Source organism: Indicator indicator, chromosome 19 (assembly GCF_027791375.1).
Source record: "Indicator indicator isolate 239-I01 chromosome 19, UM_Iind_1.1, whole genome shotgun sequence".
NCBI classification, from domain to species: domain Eukaryota; kingdom Metazoa; phylum Chordata; class Aves; order Piciformes; family Indicatoridae; genus Indicator; species Indicator indicator.
Window position 1 is genome coordinate 259,343 of NC_072028.1, and position 27,139 is coordinate 286,481.

Consider the following 27,139-nt stretch of genomic DNA (forward strand, 5'->3'; position numbering starts at 1 on the left):
AGGTATGTGAGTGGGTGGTCCTTTGCGTTTCAACTTCAACATCTCATGTGTTGCATGGGGTTTTACCCTGCCCAGGGACAGTGACAGGAATTCTCCTGCAGGCATCTGTCCCAAGGTCTACTCACTTTGTTTTGATTTCTCCACTTTGATTTGGCATCAGGAGCTGCCCTACTTCTGAAATGCCTAAATTTGTATGTCTCTGATGGACCCTTCTGGTGGCTAAAATCAGTATTCTAGAGCTATATCTATGCTGTCTTCCACTGCTGAACAAGTACGCTGCCAGAATAAAACAACCAGCACCTTATTTTATATTTTGTTTATTTTCCTTTAACACCCCCCCCCTTTTTTTAATTTATTTTTTTAGGGAAAGCCTAAAAGCTACAGGTGCTGTAAAGGGTGTAGCTCATTTTATGGGCTTCACTATTGGAGTTCTAAACCCAATTTCTTTCCAGAACACCTTTTTGCAGGACTCATCATGTAAACAAGAAGCCAGCTCAGCCTGTGGGCCACTGTGCTATTTCCATGCCCCCTGGCTGGCTGGGCCCCGTGAGCAGGCTGAGGATGCCTGCTCCTCGGCGACTCCCCTGTGGGGGTAGACCACAAAACACAGCTTCTGGCCCCAGCAGGTGATGGACTCTGTCAAAAGCAAATGGGGGTGGTTAGTGGGGATGCTTGAACCCTTCCAAACCAAAGCACTGCCAAGGCACTGCCACCTTTGAGCCAATGTGGCCTGCCCCGAGGGGCACTTGGCCTGGCCACCCCCTCCGGCCGCCCCCTCCAGCTGCACAACAGCATTTGGAAGCAGCAGCAGGATAAGAGGTGACAGCTTTAGGGACACCCATCCAAAGCCCTTCCCCATGGCAGGCTGGCAGGGCCAGGGTGGGATGGCTGCCAGCCCTTCTGGCACTGGGTTGGCCCTGTGGCCATGGTGGAGCCTGCTGGTCTCAGGGAGCTGCTGGCAGCAGAGCCTGGCACAGCCCATGCAAACCCTCTGGTCAGAGCAAAGGGTTCATTTGAAAGTCCTCACCTCAGAGCAAAACAGTTGAAAGCCAAATACAGCCAGAACTAAAAGACTGAAGTGCAGTTTTCCCTGGGGGTGAGTGACAGTGCCAGGCTTTGTCTTGAGGCTGTGAGATAACTCAGCAGGCTATGCAGGGCTCCTGCATGGGATGTGGTGGCACAGTGGGAGGAAAGCAGGGCAAGAGGAAGGCAAAGCTCTCAGGCATTTGTCCTGTAGCTTATTTAGCCTTCCTGTGCTGGAAGTTACCCTGCTGAGTATGTGCTCCAGGACAGGCTGCTGTGAGCAGCTGTGAGGGAGCTCAGTAGACGGAGAGCTCCCCAACAGCAGGAGAGGAGGCAAACAAGGCAGGAGTGAGCAAAGCAGCTGCTCCAAGGCAAGTACTTTGTGTCCAGGTGCTGCTTTTGACAGAGAGCAGTGGTCAGGCTGGTGTGGGCAGTTTCCCAGCTGTTTTAGTGCCCATGTGACAGAGGCCCAGCATGTCACTGCAGCCCTGGGAACAGCCAGCAGCTCAGGGAGTGCTGCCTTACCTATTAGCCTATTTACACACTTTGGTTTATTTCTCCAGTAGACTCCAAGGAAGAACACTGGCACTCCAGTCAGAATGATAATGAGTCCAACTCCGCAGACGATCGGCTCGGAGTACAAGCTGAAGATCAGCAGAAATGCCCAGAATGCCAGGTAAGTGATGGGGATGAGGAGGTTCACCTACCAGGAGAAAGCAGAGCAGAGCATGACTGTGAAGAGCAATAGCAGTGGCTGAGCAGTGGCAGGGGGCTGTGGGGACTGCAGGCAGAACTGCAGCTGCAGGACCCCTGAGTGGGTCGTGCCCCCCTTCCCTTCCTCACTGTTGTCCTCTCTGCCCATGCTGGCAAGTTAAGAATGCCCGCATGTCCTGTAGTGGCACTTGGGGTGTGGTTTGGGGACTTCATACATCACCACTGCACCAAAAAATGAACTGTTCTTCAAAGCAGGAGGGTGGAGGGCTTGGTGTGCCTGCCCCACCCTGGCACTGCTGTTGCAGCCAAGAGATTTAGCTGTAACATTGTCACCTTGATGGGTCTGTAGAGTCTGGGTTTCCTCCAGCGCAGCACGATCAGGCCTATGATGGTGACTCCGTAGCAGAGGTAGTTAATGAATGACACGTAGTTGATGAGCGTGTAGGTGTCCCCAACCAGCATGATGACAAGAGTGGCCAAACACTGCAAAGGGAGAAGCTTCACGTGAGTCATTACCAGAGAAGGTAGCTTAAACCCAACAAAAGCGAGCAGAAAACCCATGGAAGCCTTTAAACTCCTTTTGTTTGTGGCCCCTGCTGGGTGTCTGCTGCCTTCCGCAGCTTGGTGGTGTCCTCGGTCTGTGCACTGGGTCTGGGGCTCAGTGGACATTCAAGGATTCCTCAGGGCATGCTGAGGCCAGAGCCCAGCAGGTCTGATTATAACACCTGGGGTGCTGGCAGAGGTGCCCCCTAGCAGGCAGGCAGGGCTGGGAGGACTGGCAGAGCTTTCTGGCTCCCCACTCCACCCCTTTCTGCTGCGTGCTTTAACAGCTATTGAAGGTGAAGACTTCAGACAAACGGAAGGTTTCCTGCAGCCTCACAGGGTGGGCTCAGTGCATGGCATCGTTGCAGGTGCCCTGTAGGAGCTCTGCCCTTTCCCCCCACTGGCCTGCAGCTTGTGGTGCAGATGACCATCACCATTCATCTTTTGAGCATGCCTTGGGTTTGAGCACTGGCAGGTAGGTGGTAGAAATTTCCAGGCCTGCACTCGTTTGTGCTGTGTTTCCGCTGAGCTCAGTAAAGCCAGGAGAGCTGGCTTGGGCACCATTGTGTTGTCCTCAGGTCCTGCACCACACCTGCCTGCCTGCCAGCACCCCAGGAGCTGAGCCCCTGCCGGTACTGGTCCTATGAATGTTGTCTGCCAGTGGCCACACCTTGCAGAAAGCTAAATATCCAAACGCCTCCAGAAAGCACTCAGGGTTTTGGTTGGTGTTCCTCCAGGCCCTCTTTTTGCTATGCCTCTTTTTCTTAATTAGCTTTTTCAGTGGCAAAGTCCTCTCGGGTGGGAGGGCTTCTGTACCACCACAGTCAAACAACCCTTTAGTTCCTCTCTTGTCCCTGGGGCTGCCCATCAGCAAAGCAGCTTCTGAAGCCAGTGAGTCCTTTCAGCTGATGGATCCTTAAGGACAAAGGAGTTCTGCTTCATGGGCACCAGCAGAGCACAGCTGCCCAGCTGGAGCCTGCCATGGGGTCAGTGCTCTCAGGCTGCTTGGAGCAGGACAGGCTTTGGGCAGTTTGCCCCAAAACTCTGCATGGATGGCATGTGAGGTGTTTGTGATGGGGTACTGAGGCCTGGACATGTCACAAAGTCTCAGATGGATCTGTAATCTGTCATAAAAGTGGAACATGCTAGGGGGCTGATTTGGTGGAATTTGGTCTGGGTGTATTGTGCCAGAGTTGTGGTTAGAGCTGGGAGACAGAAGTGTGCACTTCTGAGAGCATCTGTTTTGATATCAGTGGCAAAGCTGCACTTGGCAGCAGCTGATGCAGCTGAGATTTCAAGCAAATGCCCTTCAGGGAATTTGCTTTCTCAGGCCATGCAGCTGGGGATAGCAGTGCTGGGAGTCATTTTCCTCTTTAGTGTCCTCTATGCTACAGTAAAACCATCACATGTTCTAGCTCCACTACTGGAAAGTCTATGAAGCATCCTGCTTCAAACTGTCCCTTTTGTAAGTCCTTGAGATGGTGGAACTTTCTGCTGCATAAAAATGGAGAGAAATCTTTTCAGGTGACATCTTGTCTACCTGACATATCATTCAGGGTGCTGTAATCACTGCTCCTACTTAATTTTCTGGCCCACAGAAAAGACCCCTGGTCCTCAGAGCACTGCTCGATCATCTCTCACAAGATGTTTTGCTTACTGAGAGTAAGTGAATTTAGCAGTACTTTGTCCTCTCCCTGGGGTCTGCCCAAGTGGGGTCAGCAGTGACTGTGGGGATTTCCAAATGCTAGTGGAAAGCAGGCAGAATTGGTCAAAAGAAGTCATCTTGCCTTAAGTGAAGTATCTGTATCAAAAGCCAGTCTCTGCCTCTGCTGTGGGTAGGCCGTGTGGTAATGAGCTGAAACTGCAGCTGAAGTTGGGTAGGAGGGAAAGCCTCCAGGCATTGAGGGTGCTTGGGAGCAGCAGGGAGCCCGAGGGGTGCTCCTCTCAGGGGCTTCTGGAGCTGCTCAGCCAGCAGCAGCACTACAGGCAGACTCACTTCTCCTCTGGGCTAAAAGGTCCTCTCCGGGGTTTCTGCAGCTGCCCTCGCTGTGATTCGGCATTGCTGAGAGCAGGCTGGAGGGCAGCCAGCAGGGCAGGCAGGACTTACGCAGACCAGCAGGGCAGGGATGGGCGTGCAGCGCTTGACGTGGATCATGGCAAGCAGGCTGGGCAAGTGGCCTTCTCGGGCACCGGAGAAACACAGCCTAGCAATAAGAACAGCAGAGCTGAAAGCACTGGGTGTACAGCAGCCCCTTCAACACCTGGCTGTGTGCCAGCTCTAATCTCAACTGCCGTGGCAGGATGCTGCAGCCTCTGGCTGCTAGGCTGTGATGGGGAGGTGACCAGAGACTGCCTGCATAAGTAACTCTAACCAGAGCCTTCAGGAGGCCTTTTGTGGCTCATGTCATTGGTGAAAGGACCTGCTCTGAGGTGCTGTTACCTCTGAGGAGGAGAAGGACCCAAAGCTGTCCAGCCCCTGTCTGCTAGCCAGCATTACCTCCTTACCCAGGGTGGGATGAACACTGCGCAGTACTTGTGGTAATCAGCCATGCATAGCTAACGCATAGAACCCCTTGGAGATAACATTTACAATGTCAAAAGGGGTTTAGATGTTTAACATGCCTAAAGATTTCACTTTTAAGTACAAAACCTGTTACTTATGCACTCAGATCTGACACATCTCATTATACTCAAGAAAAGGGCTGGGTTAAATATCTTTCCCTAGGTACTTGAGTCGTTTCCTCAACAATTTAAAAATAATTTTTAAATTAAATTCAGGGATGTCAGTTAATATAAGTGGACTTTGTAGAATGCAATATAGTTGACTTTTCACATTCTGGCCCTACCAGCAGCAGAGTGTGTGCAAAGCATCCTGCCTGAAAGGAGTTTTTCCAGCACAGAAATAAAAATGTCTGTAGCTGGGAAGAGTACCAGGCCCTAAAGCTGCTCTTTGAGCAAAGCACAGTTTAGTTTGTAGCTTCTGGAACTGTACCAATGTAAAATTTGGTTCCACGCCGAAGCCATTTGGTACTCTGCATCTGCACTTTCCATAGCTTGTAAGGATTATTCTGCAAGAGGCTCCCTGATTCAACATTACATTTGCTGATTGGAAACAGAGCAGTTCACAACTAAATGTATCCAACACACCCAACACCAGCTCCTGCTGTACATCCAAAATGTCTAGCTAGCATTTCTTCAGTAAATGAAATTAAAACAGCCCCTCCCCAAATTAGATAATGGTCATAAAATTGTACTCCATCTAACCTGGATGAGGTAAAAAGGTATCCATTTATTCCTCCAAATGTAGATAGGGCCACTGAGACTGGCATAACCCAGGAAAAATAGCCCAGTAACTTTTCACCAAATGTCTAAAGCAACAGAAGGCAGAGAAACTGAAACACACTGCAAAGCACAGAACTGAAATCAAAGTGCAGTTTAGACATCCAGGGAATGGTTTACTTACTACCGCCACAGCGTTGGAGGACAAGAGCTCTTGGGGTGACATGGCAGTGAAATATGCAATGTTGGTGAACGTATACACAAATGTCACCAATGGGATGGATATGAATATGGCACGAGGTAGGTTCCTAATAAAAGAATTGGGAGGGTAGAGAAGAAATTATACTCATGCACAGTGAGACCACAACAACCTGGGGGGAGGTCACCCAGCTGGATGGGTTCATCTGGAGGGGAGCAGCACTTCTGCTTCCTCTTGGACCGGCTGCAAGCTGGAAGAGGCTAAAAGTGCTATGGAATGGCACCTCTGCAGGGGGGCTCCCTGGGACAAAAGTGCCATGTACTCCCCTTGGGCCTTGGGATATCCTGTGTTGAGCAGCATGCTGTTGAAACATGAAACAGGTGTTTTCTCAGAAGCCCTGGGCACCAGGGGGAGGATAAAATGCCTTGTTTTGTTTCAGCTTCACCTTCTCTGAACAGGCCCAGGGTCCTGTTGATCATGCTGGCTGCTTTGGCCCATGCCATGCTGTAAACCTGGTCTCACAAAACACTGTGCAGCTTACAGTGGCATAGCTGTGCTTGGCCAGCCATCCAGGGACCTCCTTAGAGGTCCACACCTGAGCTGCTCTGTGGCTAACACGATGTATTCTTCTCTCGGGGACAGCTTTGGAAAAAAGTTTTTAAAAACCTGTTTAGCCTTTGTGATTTTGAATAGATTTAGTAAAAATGGGAAGTGGTTTTGATTATCAAATTATTCTTTAATATTCTTGTTTCCCCTTACAGGCTGTAAAAATAATTTCTAAAAAAGGCCATTCACTCATCTTTCTCCTCCTTTCTCCACTAAGGCCAGCTGAGCCTTAAGTCATAAGGTTTCATTATTCAGCTTTGGAATTGTGGTGTTCCATTAAAATGTTGATGTTTTACTGGGGGAACACGTTACCACAGTTTGTTCGTTCCTGCCAAGACCGCTAGATGTGCCCTTTGCCACTCCCCAGTGTGGGGGCATGTGCAGAGCTACTCATAATGCTACAGCTTGAGTCCCTTCCCACCCAGCTTGTGTCACAGCTGCAGCTCCTCCCTGGTTAGCTTCTGTGTGCATTGGGTGCGTAGCAATAACCAATGCTCCAGGAGCTGCTCTTGGCAGTTGTCATTGCTTCATCAGATCAGAAATGTTGAAACATTTCAGCTTTGCTTTACTAGACTAAGATTCACTTTCCCTCCAGCTCTCCCAGCCTGCTCATGACAAGTCATTTTCAAGCCCCCTCCTGTACCCAGGACCAGCAGTTGCCCGATGTCGGTCGCCCTGGCAGGCAGATGCCTGAAGCTGCACCATGTAGCAGCTTTCTAATCTTCTCTTTCAGGTGTCTATGGAACATCCCCTTTGGGTGAAAAACCCGAGCAACTTCCAGCATAACTCCACCTTTCTAACAGAAGTGTTCTCCCTATAGGTGCTTATGTGGCATCTCATGGGTGGTTCCTTTGCTCCTACAGAAGCACTGTGTGACTGGGCAGTGCCATGAAGATCCTGCTTTCTCTGGAGGCTGCTTAGGTTCAGGTGATGCCTTGTGCAATATATTTTTAATTTCAGTAGTCCTTTAACTTGCCTGCTTTGTATTCTAAATAAAAAAAATATCTCTCTCTCCTTGGGAAAGAGTGATCCCACAGACATGGAAAGACGTTGCTGCAGCTCATTAAATGATTGCTGTTACCACATGGCTCCAGTGTTTCAGAATTTCAACAAAATGTGGATAGCATGGAAATGGATACTTGCCTGCAGGGATCAACCAGTTCTTCTGTTACATAGTTCAAGAAGTTCCAGCCACTGAATGCGAAGGACCCTTGAAGAAAAGCTAAGGCTAAATGCCCCACAGATGGAGTCATCCAAAAGTTGAATGCATTACTTGGTGTCAGCTCTTCATAGTTTCCTGCACAGAGAGCGCAAGCAAGAGGTTAAGCCCCCCCTACCTTTTGGAGGAATTGAGGTAAACTTTTGCTTTTGATTATTTTTTTTCTTTTGTTATTCCTTATTGGATTTGGGAGTTCATGTTCTTCTTGTTGCCATGGGCTGCCACTGCATTTGCAGTGCTGTCTGTGGAGGCAACTGGGCAGTGCACACAGGCATCCCTCACGGCCACCCGTGCTGCTGCACCGGTGTCACTGCTCTGAGTCGTGGGACCCTTAGCCAGCATGCACTGCCCAAGGACAGCTCCCTGGCAGGGTGAACTCCTGCCTGGGGTTTTCTTTCACAAAAGTTTATAAGGTATAAGCTGCTTGGAGGGCTGGAAGCATTATCAAGATGGTAGGGCTATTATCACAGAGAGAACAAGCTTCTGCTTTCTGTAGATGTCACATTTCATCTTCTTTGATCTGACTCATCATGCACACGATAAAAACTCTGAGCCTCCTGTGTTCCCTGCTTTCCATTATGTTGGTGAATCAGTGAGACTTTTTTTTGCCTACTTGAATGTTATAAGTGACTTTTTGTAGGAAATTTGACTAGTGCTCAAAATGAAGCAGGTGTCTTCATGCCCGGGGCAAAGCAGAGCTTATTTGTTTTACACCCAGAGAACTTCAGATGTAAGGAACATACAAGAGATTAAAAAAAAAAACCAGTAACTGGTCTGACACATCCACAGCTGCCTTTCTTCTTTCTATCAAAACTGACAAGGCAGGCCAGAAAAGGACTTGTTGGAGGAGATGCAGCTTATTTCCTGCTGTGCCATCCTTTCCATGGCTGTGTGAGTGTACAGCCCTGGCTAAACCCAGCACTCCTTTGGGCTGCTTTGTAAGGAGGAAATAGTGCAGTGAGTGCAAAAAATCAAGTCTTAGCAACAGTACCATCCCCGTGTTAGAGCTGTCTCAGAGTACCTTTAAAGATCTGTATGAAGCCCACAATAATGATAAGGGCCAGGGCTAAGAGCTTTCCTGCTGTGAATATATCCTGAATTCGTGTTGCCCATCGAACGCTGGAGCTGTTCACCCAGGTCAGGAGGACTGGAGAGCAAAAGACTGAGTTCAGTGAAATGAAATTATGTTTATTTAAGAAACACACAGTCAAGGCATTGGAAACAGATCGATGAGCAAGCTCCCTGTGGGGAGGTCTGGTGTGGCCAGGAGGGAGGGCGAGGAGGAGCGTTGCCTGTCTTGAGGAAACTCCCGGCTGCTGGGGCATCCCCGGCAGCCAGCAGCCTCCCTCGCTCCGGTCGGGGCTCGCCTCAGCTTTGCGCTGTGCCCGAGCCGCAGCTCCACGCCGAGCGCTGCGGTCCCCGCGGCTCTGCTTTGCCCTCGCAGGCTCCGTGAGCAGCGAGTGCAGAGCTGCCGCTGCACTGCTCTTCCTGGCACGCTGCGGCGGCTGAGCGTAAAAGAAGGGCTCAGATGGTGGTGGGCCATCCGTGCCAGGGCGTCACCTCCACTGGTGGGTGAGCCGTACTGGGCAGCCGCGGCTCTGCGGGCAGCACAGAACTGCCCCATCCCACCGGCTCAATGCTGCCGCTTCTCCCCGGACCCTCAAGGGGTCTGGACGCCGCTGTGCCCTGCTCCAGCCCATTGTGCTGGAAAGGGACTGAGTATCCTGCACCGGATATAGTGGCTGCCTGGGGACCGCCCCGGGCCTTTGGGGTTGTGGTCCCTCGAGAGGTCCCACATAAACCCAAAGCAAGCTCTGTGCGTGCGTGAGAAGCAAATACTCACGTAAACACACCATGGAGAGAATCCTTGAGGCATTGTAGGGGGGGATACAGTTAGGGAAGACAGGCTGCAGGACGTAATTGGAGAAGGTCAGTGCAATGACGGCCAGGCTGGTCGGGTACATGATGAGCACTGCGCTCCACAGCAGCAGAAACCTGGAAAGACAAGAGGAAACACAAGAAAGTTCTGGGGGTAGCACATGCTCAACTAGGCAGTGCTTTGGTAGAGCTCCTGAGGCATCCAGACCAAAAAGCTGAAAACATTCAGTGAGCAGAGTGACTCTGAAAACAATAATTTGGGCAAAATTGGTTCTTGCTTCTGTGTTGTAGTATGTAGTTCTGTGTTACAGCTGGTATTGGGTAGAATGTGGTTTAATGGCAACATGAATAATTCATTAGCTTTCTGACACTCAATTTGTTTCATGCTGGATTGAAATACGAGCAGGACTGATGGCACTAATTAAAGGAAATGCAGAATTTCAGCAGGGAGTGACAGAGTTGCACCGTCTGATGGGAAAATCATCCTTTGGCAGATGCACTACAGCTTTATATGCTGGACTTAATGTTCTTTGCTGTAGAAGGACTAAATCAGAAAAGGAAACAGGACTTTTGGAGAAGCAGGCTTTTTCCCCCTCAGGGGAAGCACAATGCAGGCTCCCAAGGGTCCCTTTCAGCTTGAAGCTCCACATTTGAGTGTCAGTGGGGAAATGGGCACTTCCCAAGTGGAAAACTGAAGGTGTTGGTGAGAGGTCCCTACTGCTTCAGACCTTAGGTGATGGCTCACCAAAGTGCAGCAAGGCACAATCTCAGCCTGGCTTTGCTGGAAGATAGGACTGAGTCCCACTACTTTGCACCAAAACCTGCCTGGAGGCCTCTTGCCTAAGGCAGCTCTTTGTCCTACAGGGCTTATTTTCTTGGGAGAAGAAATAAAGTGTCTTTGCAAAGCAAGAATGGGAGTGCTGCTTCCCTTCAGGTGACCACGTTGTGCTTTTGTGATAGTGCTTGTGCACTGCAAGCCAGCAGCTCACCAGCTGAGATGCTGCCACAGCTGAGCTGGGTGCTCTGGGAGAGGAGAGCATTGCTCTGCTCCCAGGGAATTGCTGGGTAGGGACCAGTCAGCAGGCGTGTGGCTTCTGACAGCAGTGGTGTCACCTGATGCTTTCTGGCACTCAGTGCAGGGTGAGCTGAGGAATGACCAAAGCCAGGTCCAGCTGTATTTCACTTCTCATGTGCTTTGTTTTCTCCCCTGGAAAGCATAATTATTTTGTTTTTATGTGGCTCTGATATGTCTGTCCTCCCTGACAGTGATGTTCCTGGGACAGCCTTTGTGCCCCCTGTGCATTTACAGCATTTGCTGCTCTGAACAGCTGCAGTAAGTGGTGCAGCACTGCCAGCAGCTCTGGTTTATGGCAAGAAGCTTCAGCCTGGCCTCCCTGGTGCGTGAAGCTCCTCAGTGGAGGGCACTGATCACTCATGGCTGGCAGAAGGAATGTCACTTGGACACAGCATCATTTACAGCATTGCTCCTTCCTGTCATGGGCTCGGTGAGTCAGAGAGGGAAGTGACAGAATCAGTGTCCTTTCCTTGGAAGGCAGCAGCAGCAGCTTCATAGGGGCTATTTGGTATTGCCAGTGGTAACAGAAAGAACGGTTTTGCAGAAGAGTTTGAGAACCCTTCCCTGTTTCTCAGGTGTCTTTTCCACACAAAACACTTCATGTAAATAGGTTTCCAAATGACTTTGTAGAGAGAGAGCACTTACCCTGCTAGCCCACCAAAAATCTCCATGACGTAGGAATAGTCCCCTCCGGATTTGGGGATGGTGACTCCCAGCTCAGCGTAACAGAGCGAGCCGAGGGCAGCCACCCCGCCGCCCAGCACCCAGATAATGAGGGCCAGTCCCACTGAGCCAGTGTGCTCCAGGACCCCTTTGGGTGAAATAAAGATCCCCGAGCCAATGATGTTACCTGGAAAGGACAGAGGGTTTGCAGTGAAGTAAAAGAACACGAGAAATGCACTTTATTAAAACCCCAGGCAAATGACCTCACAGTCCACGCTTGGCAAACAAGAACAGCCCCCACACCCCCTCTTACTGCTGCACTGTACTTTACTGTACTGGGGAGAGTGTTGCCATTTGTAGGCAGCCAGGGGCAGAGAGCTTGTGTTCAGCTCTCTGAAGGGCAGCAAGCCCTGGCTGAGCAGCTGAGGTTGCAGCCAGCAGTTTGTGGTGCAGGCTCAGCTTGCACAACTGCCTGCTGCCACCTGCCACGCCTCAGAATTTGGTCTGAAGGAATTAGAAGCATCTTTGCAATGAAGATTTTAATCTCTTCCTGAGAGGTATCTAAATGAGGCCCACCTTCAGTGGGTTTGGAAGGTCAAAACATCCTTCTCCATAGCATTATCTGTAATGTAGGAGCAAAGTGTGCACTTGACTCCAGGGCAGATTTAAAACTGTGCTTGAAAAAGTTATCTTTAAATTAATTGTTAATTAATGTTTTATATGTGCAGTATCTGTACTGATAGATACCCATAGATTTTAAAAGGCTATGGTGAGGTGGCTGGATTCTCACTCAGTGTGGACTTTGTCCTGCTGTGCTGATTTGGTTAATTAGCCTGCGAGCCAGGGCAGTGCTGGGTGTGGAAGGGGAGTGATGGTATCAGAAATGCTCTTTGCATGGGGCCGGGAGAAACCATTCTGCAGGAGGTACTTCATAGCTGCTCAGGGGTTTGAGGGAGAGGTTTTTATCAGTTTTGGGACTTCCTGAGCAATGTCTAAGCAGCACTTTTCCCGAAAGGCTGTGAAGACCCTGCTGTCATAGGGCTCTGCTGAAGGCTTCTTTTAGGAGCTGGCATAAAATGCTGATTTCTAAAGCTGACTCCATAAGCATTTCCTATCAGTGCAGTCACAACAATAAAACATTGGTTGCTGGTCACTAAAGAGGTACTGTTACCTACACCTGGGGTCTGCGTGTCATCAAAGCTCTCTTCTCCTCTGCTTTACACATGCTCTACAAATGCTGACATTATAGAGCAGATCCCTAAATGAACCCAGATTGTAACAGGGAGGTGTAAGAATGGTGGCAGCAGGGAGATTTGCAAGGGAAAGGGAGCAGCCAGCCCTGCCTGCGTGTGCTCTTCCCTCCTTCCTCTCCAGAGCCCATGGCCAGGTTGAGCTCAGTGGCTCCCAGTCCTGAGACTGTAAAATATGATGAGGGATGGAAGATTATTCTGGAAAGGAGTTGAACAAGAGAAGATAAGTCTGCAAATGCACAGACAGTGTTTGTAGGGAATAGATTTTATATATGCATGGGATGCTTCTTTTAATGTCCATGATGCACACATAAGGATAAGCCAGAAATAAATGGCTTTTAAGTGGTTATGGAGGAGATTGATGGCAGGGCTCAGGAAGATCTTGTCAGTGTTGAGATCTTTAGTCATGGAGGAAGTCCCCAGCAAGGACCAAGGCATCCTGTGACCTGCTATTATGGCTGGGATGGAGAGCCATCAGAACCAGCAGCACTTTCTATGCTTTAACAAAACAAAACAACAGCTGAGGAATGTGGGTGTTATCAAAACAAAATAATTCCAAAACAGCAATCCCATTAAATGTGTCCATCCGTTAGCTGAACTAGCACAGGGAGCCCTCAGCACTACTGCAGCATTAATCATGGCAGCTTGCACTGAAGAAATGGGTTTTGATGTGGGTGAGCTGCACAGTATTATTCATAGCACTACTAGATTTGTCCTGGGTCTTCCCTACTGCAAGGATGGCTAGAAGGGAGTGGTGAAATCTTTCAAGGAGATAGATGAGAAGTTAATCTATTGCTAAAGCATGCATGATACTTGATACAATTGAAGGGGCTTTTTGGTCTTAGTTTCTCCTGCTGGCTGAAGCGTTTCAAGGTATTTAAACCAAACAAGTTTCTCTGGAAGGATGCTCGTGCCCTGCTTGAGAACTGCAAAAGGAAATACCTGCCCTAGGAGCTGAGGCACCGTCTTGGCAGTCTGTGGTACTGCTGCAGCTGTTAGCAGCTATGCATTTGGAGGAAGGCCTTAAGCTATAAAAGACCTTTCCATGTGATCCTACCTACAGCTTCTTCTCACAGATGCATGTGCCTGAAATACCGCAGGCTGGGGAGGAGCCAGTGGCATCCTGGGGAGCATGTTGAGCTTTGGACATACCTATATATTTGAACCACAACAGATTTTAACTGGCTCAACATTCCTTCTGAGCAGCTCCCGAACTGGACAGACAGGGATGGCCCAGAGACGGGATAACCCATCTTTGAGTCCCCTGCTCCCCTCAGGCTTTCTCCTCCTGCTCAGAGCTCTTTTGCCTTAGCTCAGGTTTGCTGCTGTTTGTAACGTGGCAATGAGCTGGATGTGGACCAAGTTCAGTTTCTCCTACCAGCCACACTTTGTCTCCACTGACCCAGTGGAAGTGGGTCCCACAACAGGCTTTTGGCTGAACAGAATGCCTGAACTCCTCTGTCCTTTCCAATCTCCGGTGCTTTGCTGAGTTATGTTTGGGATCTTTTGTGTTTGTAATGTTTAGACTAAGACGTGGCCCTGGGGTGGGTTTCCCAGGCCAGCTGCTCACACGTGCAGTATGCAGCTTTGCTTCTAGATCGGTGCTTTGCGTAGAGTGAAACCATTCAGGAGCTGTGGTACCCACCTGAAAATTAGGGCTTGGGGCTTTCCTGACAAACCCAGAGTTTGCAGCTCACCTTTGGCTTTAGACCTAGCAGTGTGCATTTGTGGTCAGGCATTGATGCTATTCACCATAGCTATGGGAGATGAAACTCATCTTTTAAACAAAAGCTGAGTTCTCATTAAAACACTTCAAGAATTGCACTTTGAAGGCAACCAGTAAATATCATCATGCTTGTGAGAACATAAAGGGGCCTGGTAATACTTTGTATATTCACTTAGCATGCAAAGGCCTTAGAACATCTTTTAACTACCTGCAGCACACAATCCACAGGGACTGTAAATAATAATGCATTTTCAGCCTGTTGAAAATATTCAGCAGTTCTTCAGGAATGGCCTTTCTGTGACTGTATTTAGAGACCATACTTCTGAAAAAAGGAAGCAATTTCCTGTGTGGTTGGCAAAGATAAACCATCACTAAAGACTGCGTGTTTCTTTAAAGATCCCTTGTATGTCTGAAATTCCAAATGGCTCTGTAACATGGATAGTGTCTAAGCAGCTCCTTGCCCTCCTGAGTGAAATATTAACAACAAATTCCCTGCCTTTTCCTTTTTGGCTTCAGGCAGGTGAATCTCTTTGTGACCAGTGCAGTGAAGGACTGCAGCAGGTGACATTCCCAAAAAAAACATGCATGGTTCATGAGTGTAAATCCTGCCAGAGTCCTGCTTCCTATCTGCTGTCCTCTGGTGATGGTGCTCCAAAGTTTGTGGTGGGTCCTGTGGCACTCAGTGGCACACTGCAGGTGATGCCACGGGGAGATGCCCTGTTCCCAGGCAGGCTCTGGCAGGGCAAAGCCTATGCTGTCTGGGTGTCCTGCCTGCTCCAGCATCACTGCAGAGCTGTGGCCTGTTTGTTGAACCATGGCAGGAATTAGGAAGCCAGCAGTCAGCATCACCAAGGATGATATCCCCAGCTGTATGCTGGGTGTTTGGTTGCCACAGGTGTAACCCGTGCTCTGAGTGGGTGTCTGGGTAGCTATGAAGGACGAGGCCAGAGTTCTTTGAGTGCCAGTGAGGGGAGCAGAAGCCACTGCTTGTTGCTGTTTTATCAAGATGCAGAAAATGAGATTTTGATTTTTAAATGCAACATTTGAGACCATCCTGGTTTCAGCTGCAGCTTTCTCTTGGCGTACTGGTATACTGGGAGGCATTATACTGGTGTACTGGTCAGGCATTGGAGCAGGCTGCCCAGAGAGGTGGGGGAGTCAATATCCCTGGAGGTGTTCAAGAAATGTGTGGCCATGGCACCTGGGGACAGGGTTTAGTGGCCACGGTGGGGTTAGGCTGATGTTTGGACTTGATCTTAGAGGGCCTCTTCCAACTGAAACAGTTCTGTGATTCTGTGGTTTTATACTGTATCCTCAACAGCAGATATAGGCAACATTTCACTGACAGCTGGGAATAGAGTAACAATAAATTGTCAATTAATTAATTAATTAATTAAAAGTCTGACCATCCTCTCAGGGCTCCCATGTCTAAGCAGACATCATTTAGGCCCATGGGATGACAGTGTCATTGCTTAAACTAGCTCTCTGATAAGCTCATGCTGAAGTTTGCTTCCTTCCTAGGAGTTAGTAAATAAATATATCTTCTCTGAGTATGAGATACTGTAAAGATTTAAGATTAGTGTTTAACAATAACAACAGCAGCAGCTTAGTCAAAGGAATTGTGCTTTTCACATTGTTTAAGCCAAATTAAATATGAGGTGGATTATGTCACTAATGGTGATGGTGTAACTCATTGTGGATATTTATTGATATATTTATTTAGCAGAAAACTGCTCTTGGCTGAGCTCTGCCCTAGCCCAAACACTGGCAGTGCCTGCAGCATGAGAGCTGCTATCCACCAAAGCTGTGCAGTGGCACTGAACAGGGTGGAGAGGCATGAGGTGCTGCTCAGCTCCTCTCCATCTCATTAACACAAGTGTAGCAAGAGATTTTAAGTCATTGTCCCCCAGCCTTTAGAATACAAAGGGTAAAGGAAGTTGTGAATCAACAAAGCACTCAAGTCTAAAAGAGGACTGGACTGGAGGGACTCTGTTGAATGAAAAGCAGCACATACTGTAAGTGCAGTTTTTCTAACCTCCAGTCAAGCAGGAATTCAGGCTCTGTGGCAGTGTTTTAGGTATTTCACATAATAGCCTTGATTTTTTTTGCTTTTAAATAGTATTCTGAAAACTCTTAATGCAGAATGGATGAAGACTAAAAGAATCTATAGAGCTTTGCATTAAAATAATAGCCATTTAACTTTACACACGAGTAAAACCCAAAATTGCTGTAGCAGTGGAGTATGAATGATGGCAAAAGAGAAAGGGCTATAAAAATGACAGTGGTAATGTCTACAAGGATTAGCATTTAACAAAATTAAATGGTCTTAAAATTTGACTTCAGTTCAAATATTTATGTTAAAACCCCTAGCAAGAAAGAACATGACCAGTCATTATAAACTGCAATTCCAGCATTCCAAGTGGATTTCACTGAGCTAAGAATTTATAATCTGATTATGCTACACCCAACTCTAAAGATTTAAAAAAATCAGGCTACTTAAAATACTGACAAAAGTATTTTCTTTAACAGATTTAGCATGACATTATTTGCTGTTTGAGCACTAAAGTACAGGTGCAGTCCACAAGGACTTGAAGAACCAAGTTTTTCTAACACTGCAGTTGTGGCAGAGCAGAAAATAGTCAAATAACTGTTTCAGGTAGAAGCTCACCACTAACTGACTGCTGGGGTCTGGCAGAGGCTGGCATGAGCTGTTTCCATCCGGCTGTTAGGGTTTGCGATTGAATAAGGTACTGTGGGAATTTTCGAACCATTTCCCTATGTGTATATTAAAGTTTAGTAGCTGTGCGCTGACCGGAGCTGCGGGATCCGCAGAAGGATGCTTACTGCGGGGCTTTTACCGACTCGAGGTCCGGGCTCGGTGTCCCGCAGAACCGCTGCGTGGAGGGAACACAGCCGGACGGTAACCCCGGCCCGTGCCCCCCCGGTGCGTTCGGCCAGCGCCTGTCCCTGGGCCGGGCCGGGCCGGGCCGAGCTGGGGCGGCAGGAGCGGTCGGCCGGGGCAGTGCCCCCAGCTGGGGAGCAGCAGGCACGGAAAGCGGCGTGGTCTGCCTGGCGGGGCCCTGGGGAGCGGTGTCGCGGCTGGCACCTCCCGTTTGCCACTCTCGCCAGTGTCAGTCCCAGCCTGCCCTCACGGCACGGGCAGCCCCTGGCCCGGGAGCAGAAGCCCCGCTCCTGGCTGGAGCAGGCTTGACTGAGCCGATGGGCAGCGCTGGGGAGCGGGCAGCCCTGGCAGCGCCGGCTGTAGGGGGTCATTCGGCGGGTGCGGGGCAGCCCTGTGGCAATTCTGTCAAAAAATCCCAATCCAAGCAAATTTGTGAGACTTGCTGACTTCGGCCTTCCCGGGACCTTTAATACACCTGGGGCCGTTTGAAAAGTTCCCTAAAACGTGAGCTGCTGGTCTGGCTCTGGTTGAAGGTGCACAAGGGGTGCAAAGGTGGGGGGTGGGGGGTTTGGAACCCCTTCCCTGGCCGTGGAGAGCAGCCCCAGCGGCACCCAGCACCCTCCGAGCCTGCACAGGGGCCACAGAGGTTTGGTGCTGAGCCGGTGCCTGCCGCTTACCACACTAGGTGGCCTGTGCTCAGACTGCTGCAGCCCAGCTTCTACCAATGTGCTCAGTAGGTTCAAAACAGAAAATGTGTTGGTTTAAAACTTCTACCTTTCTGAAAAGGGATGCTTTTTTATCTTCTCTTTGTAAAACTGGTGATCGTTTGTCAATTGCTCTTCTTCTACAGAAGGCTAACCCAGAGAGACTTAATGAAGAAAGCTTTTAAGCCTCTGTTTTGGTATTGTGATCACCACAAAATAATTTGCCACTTGAACAGCACTCAGAAGAGGTGGCACTGGCAGGTTCTGACTACCTGTAAGAGGGGCACATCTGCACTACAGAGGCTTCACTGCAAAATGTGAGGTGGGACATTCTCAATACAGTACTTGAGCAAAATGCAAATGCTCCCTTAACCAAAACCAGCACCATAAACTCTGCTCTGATGCTCTGGCTCACAGGCATCACACAAGAGCTCTCCCAAGCGTGCAGCTGGGCACACACTGGGTGTGACTGATTAACTCACAGATCTCTCTGTTCAAAGCTGCAGAGCCCAGTGGAACACCTGGAGGGAGACATGGCTGTCCCCAGCCCAACAGGGCACTTGGAAGGAGACATGGCTGTCCTCAGCATCCAGGACTGGTCCCCACCTCTGCAATGCCTCCCTGTGCTGGAGACTAAAAGTGTGGATGATGTGTGCAGTGGACAAACCTGCACTAAGGTAGATAAGTGGTGAGGGGGTGCTGCTGCTCAGGCCTCTCTGGAGCATGTGAAATAATGAAGTCAGAGGTCTGCAAGTGCATGGCTTGGTTCTGTTTGTTTGAGTGGCACTGCTGCAGTATGTGTGCATCAGAGCAGAAGGTAGAGCCTGCGTGATAGCATTCTTCTTGATGCTTCAAATTAAAAAATCCTTTTGTCCTGCTAATCCTTTCATTGGCTGCAGGCTCTGTCTGCTCTTTTCAGGCACACAATCTACTGCTTTATTTCCTGTTCCTTGTTCTGACTCTGGTACTTGGTCTGATTTCTCTATTTCCTTAACTTCTGACTTGTTCTTTCTCCTCTTCCCTTGCCAGTGTTAGGATGTGTGGGCTGCATTTCATTACCATGGAGAGCAAGCCTCAGCTGCCAGGACCCTTCTCTATGTGCTGCAAAGAATACCACAGATAAGAAAGAAATACTGGAAAAAGCCTTCTTGGAGGGTCTAGGAGGTACTTTCCTTGGTGTCTTCTCAGAGGAGGAATGATGAGTAAGTTCCTGCACACTGACAGTAGCATGTGTGGTAGTAAGGCTGCATGTCCAGGTGGGGATTGCTACCATCCCCCTCTATTGAGGTTCATATTGCACGCTCCCCTTTCCTGCCTTCTTCCCTGACACCAGGGACCTTGAATAGGGTTTATGGCAGGGTAGTGCTGCCAGCTGAAGTTATGAGGGTCCCAACAGAGCTGGGGAGCAGTTCTTTTTGGTAGGTCCCATTGCATTGCCACTGACAATGGCATGGGGCTGTAGGGAACAGGGGCTCAAACTGCTCCCTGGACTGTAGGGCTTCAGCATGTGAAGGAGCTACTGAGACCCTTGATGCCCAGCTCTCCTGTGGTGTTAGAGAAGGCTTCAGACCTTCCACTAATTTCCAAAGAGAAACTAAATGCCAAAGAGAAACTAATGGTGATCTAAGAGGGATGTACATGAAACCTCTCTAATGTTCCTGAAATCCCTGGGCTGCTCTAGTTAGAAAGTGCAGCACTGCACACTGCTCTGTAAATGGTGCAGCTTTATGCAGTATCAGCCCCTGGTACCAGCCTGACATCTGTTTTCTGTGCTCTCTGCACCTCAGTATCCTGAGTTGGAATTTTACCTGAAACAGCAGAAAGGTGTCATTAACCCACCCCCCCCAGGCAGAAGTGGGCAGTTTCCATGCAGGACTCCTGCCCTGCCTGCATGCTGGAAGAGGTGGAGGTCTTCTCTAGGATACTGTGTGACTCGTTATTACCAGACAAATCCTGACTTTAAGGAAAGCACCTGAGAGTGGAGCAAGGTCCCCAGCACCATGATTTAAGAAGCAGATGCCAGCCCATGCAGCTGATTTAATGTTGGTTCCTTGGCTGAGAAATCCTGCCCGTGACAGCTGTGCCCCTGGGATGGCTCTCACAGTGCCTTCTGCACCTGCAGTTATTTTCACTATTTAGCAAAAAGAAAAGCAATCACAAAATGCTGTTCTAAAGCTCCCCACCCTAGCTTTAGTTACAGCCAAAGAGTTCAGCTGTGTTGGGGAATGCCTTGGGTCAGACAAAGTGTGACAGATACAGCTTTTTGGCAGCCCAGGCTCCTCAGCCCTGCTCATGGCAATGGCAGGGACCCTTGCACCATTTTTGAAGCACAATTTGTTTCATAGAAAATGCTGGGGGGAGGGTGTTATATATTTTTTCCTTCCTCTAGTTCTATTACTCTTGATCATTGTGACTGAGCACAATAAACAGATGACTTCAGTAGTCTGGAAAGTTTATCAGCAACTGCTGCCCGGTGGGAAAGCCTCTTCCCATCCATTCCTGAAAGCTGTCAGTCCTTGTGGGAGTGTCACCATTTGCCTCATTAAAAAGATGCATTAGAACTGCAGTATGCACAGTATGCTAATACAAATGCACAGGGGAATCTGGTTTACTTAGAGAACTCGAGACTCTAGTGGAAAAAAAAAACAGCCTGGAAGCTACCACTGTCCCCCTGACCTCCAGCCTGCTCTCCAGCTGCTGTGGCACCTCCCTGCTTACCTTGCACAGCATCACTCTGCAGCTTTTTGTTCTTCCTTGAGAATTACCAACTCTGTTTGCATGCACTGGGGCCCTTTCAGTGCTCAGCTGTGGCTACCAGCACCCACATGTGAGCCACCTTTGTCCCAAGGCCCTGCAGCAGCAAAGGGACACGCAGGGACTCACAGGGCAGCATTACAGGAGTGAGTGGGTCTGGACGAAAGACACTTCGAACTGATTTGCTCAACTGTAAGTAAGGCAAAACTTAATTTTCACCCTCACCCCTGGTTTTCTCTCAAATTCTTGAGTTTTATGCCTCCTGTTGGGACTCCACTAAGATGAGCTCTGCCAAAGTGTACTCAAATTCAGGCCAATTGGTCAATTTTTGGACTGTGCTTACGTAGCTTCTGCAGAACTGTGACAATATTATAACCTGGGATCCATACAGAAGAGCATCTCTAAACCAGACACCAATTGATCCTTAAGCCCTGAAGAGATTTAAGCATGTTAAACTTTAAGGTAAAGCTCAGCCTTCAATGGTGTCCTGAGCAGTAAAGGAGTTAAATGCTGACAGCACCTTCCTGAATGGGAAATCCAGGCAATAGATTTAAATCAAAGCAGTATGACCAGAGCAGTAACAGCCGTCCCAAGACACCAACTGTTGTGCTAGAGCTCAGGTTACACCACTGGGAAGAAAGATGGATCAGGAATTTGCTGTGAGCTCTGCTGCCACTGCCTGGTGCCTTACACGAGCCTTGTTTTGGAGGCAGATGCAAACAAGGCAGGAGCTCTTCAGCAAAGTCTGCTGCTCTCGCAGGTTTCACAGCTCTGTGATGGGAAAGAGTCCCTCCTTGCCCCTGGATGGAAACATTTGCTTACCCAATGTCTGGAGCACACAGCAGCATGAAGGAGCTGAATTAGCTAACCTGCCAAACACAGGTTCATGCAGACCTGAGCTGCCTGCCATGGCCATGCAAGGGGCCTTCGTGATGTGATGCTCCCTAATCCACTCCTGCCACCGATCAGAGAGGTTTGATTGCTCCTGTCACTAACACCAACAGACTTCTATGATTCACTTCACTGTGATCCTGCAAAGTAGGTTTTTTTAATAAATGTCACTTTGCAGAAGTTTTTCTGTTTGCTTGGGTTTTTTTCAGTCCTGGTGCTTTTGAGCAGCTAAATTGCAGCCAAGAAGTCCCAGGACTACCTCAGAAGGCAACAAAGGGAAAGGCAGAGGTTTCAATAGATGCTGTTCTCAGAGACCTGTTCTCAGAGACCTGTTTTCAGAGACCTGTCTTCAGGGAGGTCCTCTGAGTTGGTGCCTGGAAGTGAACTTGCTCATCTTGGCCTTTGCGTGCTGCTCTTCCTGTCTCTGAAACTGAGAGGACAATCCCTGCCCACTGCAAAGGGAGCTGGGCTGCCTGAGAAGCTTCTGTGCCCTGCCCATGTTTTTGGTGAAGTATTCTTGTTACCAGATTTGTACTAACAGAGACTGGCCCCCATCACTTTGATTACTGAGAACACAGCACACTTGTCCTGAAAGCTGCAGGGTCTGTTCAGACTCGGCTTCTGCCAGCCCCACCATTCTGCAGGCAATAATGGACCAAGCTGCCTTAACTGAACTTAGGGCCTGATCCTATGAGGCAGTAAAGTCTTCTGCTCTTGCTCAGTAGGATTTGAGAGACTTGGGACCTGTTAAGAAAAGGGACTTTAATCTGCTGCTGGGAGGCTGATGGTGCAGAGTGCAGCTCCTCCTCCTGCATGCACTCCTGGTGCATACAGGATTTGGGTACCTTTTGTAAGTCTGCTTAACCCTTGCTGTGTTGCTGGGCAACTGGTGGTGCCCACAGCCAGCAGACCTGCAGACATTCTGTCCTACTGCTCTCTGGCACAGTTTACTGTAAGAAATGGCTTTACTGCAACAGGATATACTAGTGGTAGTACAAAAAAAGTACTTTGTCAGCTTTTTAAAATTATATCTGTTTTAATTTTGTCATACAAGCAGAAATCCTTTCTGAGCTGAAGGTTAGGCATGTGGGGGCACCACCCAGAATCAAATACTTCTTCTTACTTATTCTTTAAAATATTGATTCAGCTATTTTTTTAATTTACTTGAGTCTAAGTACAGTGTTTGGCAGCTTATGGAGCTTGGATAATTTCTGCACTCTTGTACTACCTAATGTTATTACTCATTTCAAGGCACTGGTGAAAAGGGCTCCTTATTTATGTTTCCAAAGTGTGTGGCTTTTCATGTTTTCAGGCTGCATTCAAGAGTATCAGAAACAATGAAACCTTGATGTTTATGGAGTCCTAGAATGCCAGCTCTGAAGAGGTTTCCTCTCCCTTTCATGGACACCACAAGTGTCTGCATTGTTTTAAATCAGTGATAAAACAATGCTTGACACCCCAGCTACCACAGAAGTGAGTCTGCTGTCAAAACAGGACAAAACCTGAGCAGCAGTGATTGTGTGACTTGGAGCTCATGCAGCACAAGCACCGTGTCTGTGAGTTGCCCAGTCGCAGAGGTGACCTAGAGGGTTTGTGGCATCTGTTAGCAAAGATCACATTGTGATTTTTAGTCCTCTGACCTGGTGTATTCAATAGAATGAGATTCTTCCTTAATTTGATTCTTCCTGGCTTTTGAGACTCTTAAGTAAGGTTATTCTATTGTTCAAACCTAATTTTTGTGGTACATCATACTAAGGCATTTGGCCTGATCTAGGTTATGTGGCTTCATGTAGCTGATGAAGGAGCTCTTGGTTTTCACAGCAGAACTGCTACTTGTCCAGGTCACAGACCTGTTTCTTGGAGTCAGAAGTAACCTTTCTGAAGTCTTCCTGATTTTCATGCTGTGTTTTACACTATTGATCTTGAAGCCCCACGTTTGAAGTGTGATTACAACAGTGCTTAAAGGTTAGGTAAGAATTTTCAACTTAGTTTTGAGATGCAGAAAGATTTTCTGTAAGTTCTGGTACTATTCTAAAGCAACTGTTGAGTGAGTGGAAGTGATTCAGCCATGGGGGTCACTCCATTAGTCAATGAGACAGAGATTCCTCAGGCTCAAGCATCACCAGTAGATTCCTTCCCACTTTTCTTTCTCTGAGAGCCAGTGGACTTTGTCTCCATTGTCTGGAATAGATGATGAACCATGTCCAGGAGCAAGAACTTAGCTGCCTCACCCTAACACTATGTTGGGCCATTTATTACCCTGATATCAGAAAGACAGAACTTCTCCATTCCTGAAGATGGGGACAATTTGTAGATAACCACTCGTCTAATACGGCTTTTCAGCCCTGACTTGCAGAGGCCAGTGCCAGAAGAACATGTCAGGAGAATGAACTAACACTGCCTAAAGAGATTTTATGGAGGCTGGCCTGTGAAGAAATGTGTTTACCTTTAGATATGGCTCTCCTCTGCGTGAGAACAGGGCCTGCCTATTCTCTGAGCTTTTTCACTATACAGAGAGCATTTAAAAAGGAATTAGGATGCTAAGATGCTCAGTCCATGATGGACTGCTGGCTCCCTGCTCATTGCTGTGGAACATCTGCTAAAGAACTCTCTCAGAGACTTCTGGGTGTTTCAGGAGCAGCAGTAAAAAACAGCACTGTTAGGATGTTTTATATCTAGGGCACTTTGGCCCTGACAAATGCCTTCTCATTTTATTGTGCTGTATCAAAATGACAAAAAGTGTGGCAGCTAGTAGAAACTCCCCCCACAGCCCAACAAAAAGCAGGGGCTTGAAAGGAAAAGTTTGGCACACAAAAAGCTCCAAACACAAAAAAGCTAAACCTCTACCAAACCATTTCTGCTTGCTGTGAGCCTGCCAAAGCAGAGCAGACTTTCACAACAGAAAAGGCTACATTATGCTAGAAGGAAATGAGCTGCAAAGCACAGGAAAAGAGAACACGAGTGGAGATTTATGGGACTGCTGAAAGCAGGCACTGTACTGCCAGGCCAGGAGGGAGACACCACCAAAGGATGCTACCTTTGTGCTTTCAGCTATCAAGGAAGGAGAGGTTTGGCTGCAGAGTGTCTAAACTCCTAACACCCACTGCAGGCAGACCAACTTCAGTCTTCTGAGTCACTGCTGTGTCCCAAGCAGAATTTTTTACTTTATAAGAAGGTGAAGAGGAAGAAAAGCCAAGAAGCAAAATGCATACAAACTAAACCCACCCGAACAAAACTGGCTGGGAACAGAATTGTGTGACAAACACTGCAAGTTCTGCTCAAGTGTCACTAACTTTATATAAAGTACAAGTTGATTGTTTTTGCCAAACATCAGGCTACAGGCTAGGGACAGAGTGGCTGGAGAGCAGCCAGACAGAAAGGGACCTGGGGGTGCTGGTCGATAGTAGGCTGAACATGAGCCAGCAGTGTGCCCAGGAGAGCCAATGGCATCCTGGCCTGGATCAGGAATAGTGTGGCCAGCAGGACAAGGGAGGTTATTCTTCCCCTGTACTCAGCTCTGGTCAGGCCACACCTTGAGTCCTGTGTCCAGTTCTGGGCTCCTCAATTTGAGAGAGATGTTGAGGTACTGGAACATGTCCAGAGAAGGGCAATGAAGCTGGGGAGGGGTCTGGAACACAAACCCTATGAGGAGAGGCTGAGGGAGCTGGGGGTGTTTAGCCTGGTGAAGAGGAGGCTCAGGGTGACCTCATTGCTGTCTACAACTACCTGAGGGGAGGTTGTAGCCAGGTGGAGGTTGGTCTCTTCTCCCAGGCAACCAGCAGCAGAACAAGAGCACACAGTCTCAAGTTGTGCCAGGGGAGGTATAGGCTGGATGTTAGGAGGAAGTTCTTCACAGAGAGGGTGATTGCCCATTGGAATGTGCTGCCCAGGGAGGTGGTGGAGTCACCGTCCCTGGAGATGTTCAAGGGAAGACTGGATGAGGCACTTAGTGCCATGGTCTAGTTGATTGGATAGAGCTGGGTGATAGGTTGGACTGGATGATCTTGGCGGTATCTTCCAACCTGGCTGATTCTATGATTGTGTCCTGCTGCTCTTCCTGCAGATCACAAGGGAAGGAGCTGTTCATGTTCCTGTTGACATATTTTACATTAGGGTTTTTTGTTTGGGCTTTTGCTCTCTGTATGTGAGGGACTCCATGTGCTGAATCCTCCTGGACACAGACTGCACATCTGTGGACAAACAAAACCCTTTCTATGTCCAGAAAGACTCAATTAAGAAAACCAGAGAGTTAATGCACTTTTTTTTCTTCCTTTCTCCCTTTTCTCTCTTTTTCCCTTTCTTTCTTTCTTTCTCCTTTTCTTTCTTTCTTTCTCATTTACTTTCTTTCTACTTTACTTTCTTTCTTTCTCCTTTTCTTTCTTTCTTTCTCCTTTTCTTTCTTTCTTTCTCCTTTTCTTTCTTTCTCCTTTTATTTCTTTCATTCTCCTTTTCTTTCTTTCATTCTCCTTTTCTTTCTTTCTTTCTCATTTTCTTTCTTTCTCCTTTTCTTTCTTTCTTTATCCTTTTCTTTATTTCTTTCTTTTTCTTTCTTTCTTTCTCCTTTTCTTTCTTTCTCCTTTTCTTTCTTTCTCATTTTCTTTCTTTCTCCTTTTCTTTCTTTCTTTCTCCTTTTCTTTCTTTCTTTCTCCTTTTCTTTCTTTCTTTCTCCTTTTCTTTCTTTCTTCTCCTTTCTCCTTTCTCTTTCTTTCTTTCCTCCTTTTCTTTCTTTCTTCTTTCTCCTTTCTTCCTTTCTTTCTTTCTCCTTTTCTTTCTTTCTTTCTCCTTTTCTTTCTTTCTCCTTTTCTTTCTTTCTCCTTTTCTTTCTTTCTCCTTTTCTTTCTTTCTCCTTTTCTTTCTTTCTCCTTTTCTTTCTTTCTCCTTTTCTTTCTCCTTTTCTTTCTTTCTCCTTTTCTTTCTTTCTCCTTTTCTTTCTTTCTCCTTTTCTTTCTTTCTCCTTTTCTTTCTTTCTCCTTTTCTTTCTCCTTTTCTTTCTTTCTCCTTTTCTTTCTTTCTCCTTTTCTTTCTTTCTTTCTCCTTTTCTTTCTTCTTCTCCTTTTCTTTCTTTCTCCTTTTCCTTTCTTCTCCTTTTCTTTCTTTCTTCCTTTCTTCTCCTTTCTCCTTTTCTTTCTTTCTTCTCCTTTTCTTTCTTTCTTTCTCCCTTTTCTTTCTTTCTTTCTTCCTTTTCCCTTTCTTTCCTTTCTTTCCTCCTTTTCTTTCCTTTCCTTCCTCCTTCCTTCCTTTCCTTTCTTTCCTCCTTCCTTCCTCCTTCCTTCTCCTCCTTTCCTTTCCTTTCCTTTCTCCTCCTTTCTTTCTTTCCTCCTTTCCTTTCTCCTTTCCTCCTTTTCCTTTCCTTTCCTCCTTTTCTTTCCTTTCTTTCTCCCTTTCCTTCTTTCCCTTTCTTTCTTACTTTTTCCCTTTCTTTTTCCTTTTCTTTCTCCCTTTTCTTTCTCCCTTTTCTTCCTCCCTTCCTTCCTCCCTTCCTTCCTCCCTTCCTTCCTCCCTTCCTTCCTCCCTTCCTTCCTCCCTTCCTTCCTCCCTCCCTTCCTCCCTTCCCTTCCTCCCTCCCTTCCTCCCTCCCTTCCCTTCCTCCCTTCCCTTCCTCCCTCCCTCCTCCTTTCTTCCTTTCCTTCCTCCCTCCCTTCCTCCCTCTCCCTCCCTCCCTCCCTTCCTTCCTTCCTTCCTTCCTTCCTTCCTTCCTTCCTTCCTTCCTTCC

At 48.0% G+C, this 27,139-nt stretch overlaps 1 protein-coding gene across 1 annotated transcript in view; it reads right to left on the minus strand.

Moving 5' to 3' along the window:
* Positions 1 to 514: 514 nt before the first annotated feature.
* Positions 515 to 27,139, minus strand: part of SLC7A10 (solute carrier family 7 member 10) — a 33,868-nt gene continuing 7,243 nt past the window's right edge. The window contains exons 2-11 of the mRNA XM_054389477.1: positions 11,182 to 11,386; positions 9,427 to 9,578; positions 8,605 to 8,730; positions 7,508 to 7,661; positions 5,744 to 5,867; positions 5,545 to 5,648; positions 4,388 to 4,484; positions 2,071 to 2,220; positions 1,549 to 1,726; positions 515 to 636 (exon numbers count right to left, since the gene is read on the minus strand). Coding sequence (XP_054245452.1) covers positions 515 to 636; positions 1,549 to 1,726; positions 2,071 to 2,220; positions 4,388 to 4,484; positions 5,545 to 5,648; positions 5,744 to 5,867; positions 7,508 to 7,661; positions 8,605 to 8,730; positions 9,427 to 9,578; positions 11,182 to 11,386 — 1,412 coding nt within the window. The remainder of the gene's footprint in view (positions 637 to 1,548; positions 1,727 to 2,070; positions 2,221 to 4,387; positions 4,485 to 5,544; positions 5,649 to 5,743; positions 5,868 to 7,507; positions 7,662 to 8,604; positions 8,731 to 9,426; positions 9,579 to 11,181; positions 11,387 to 27,139) is intronic.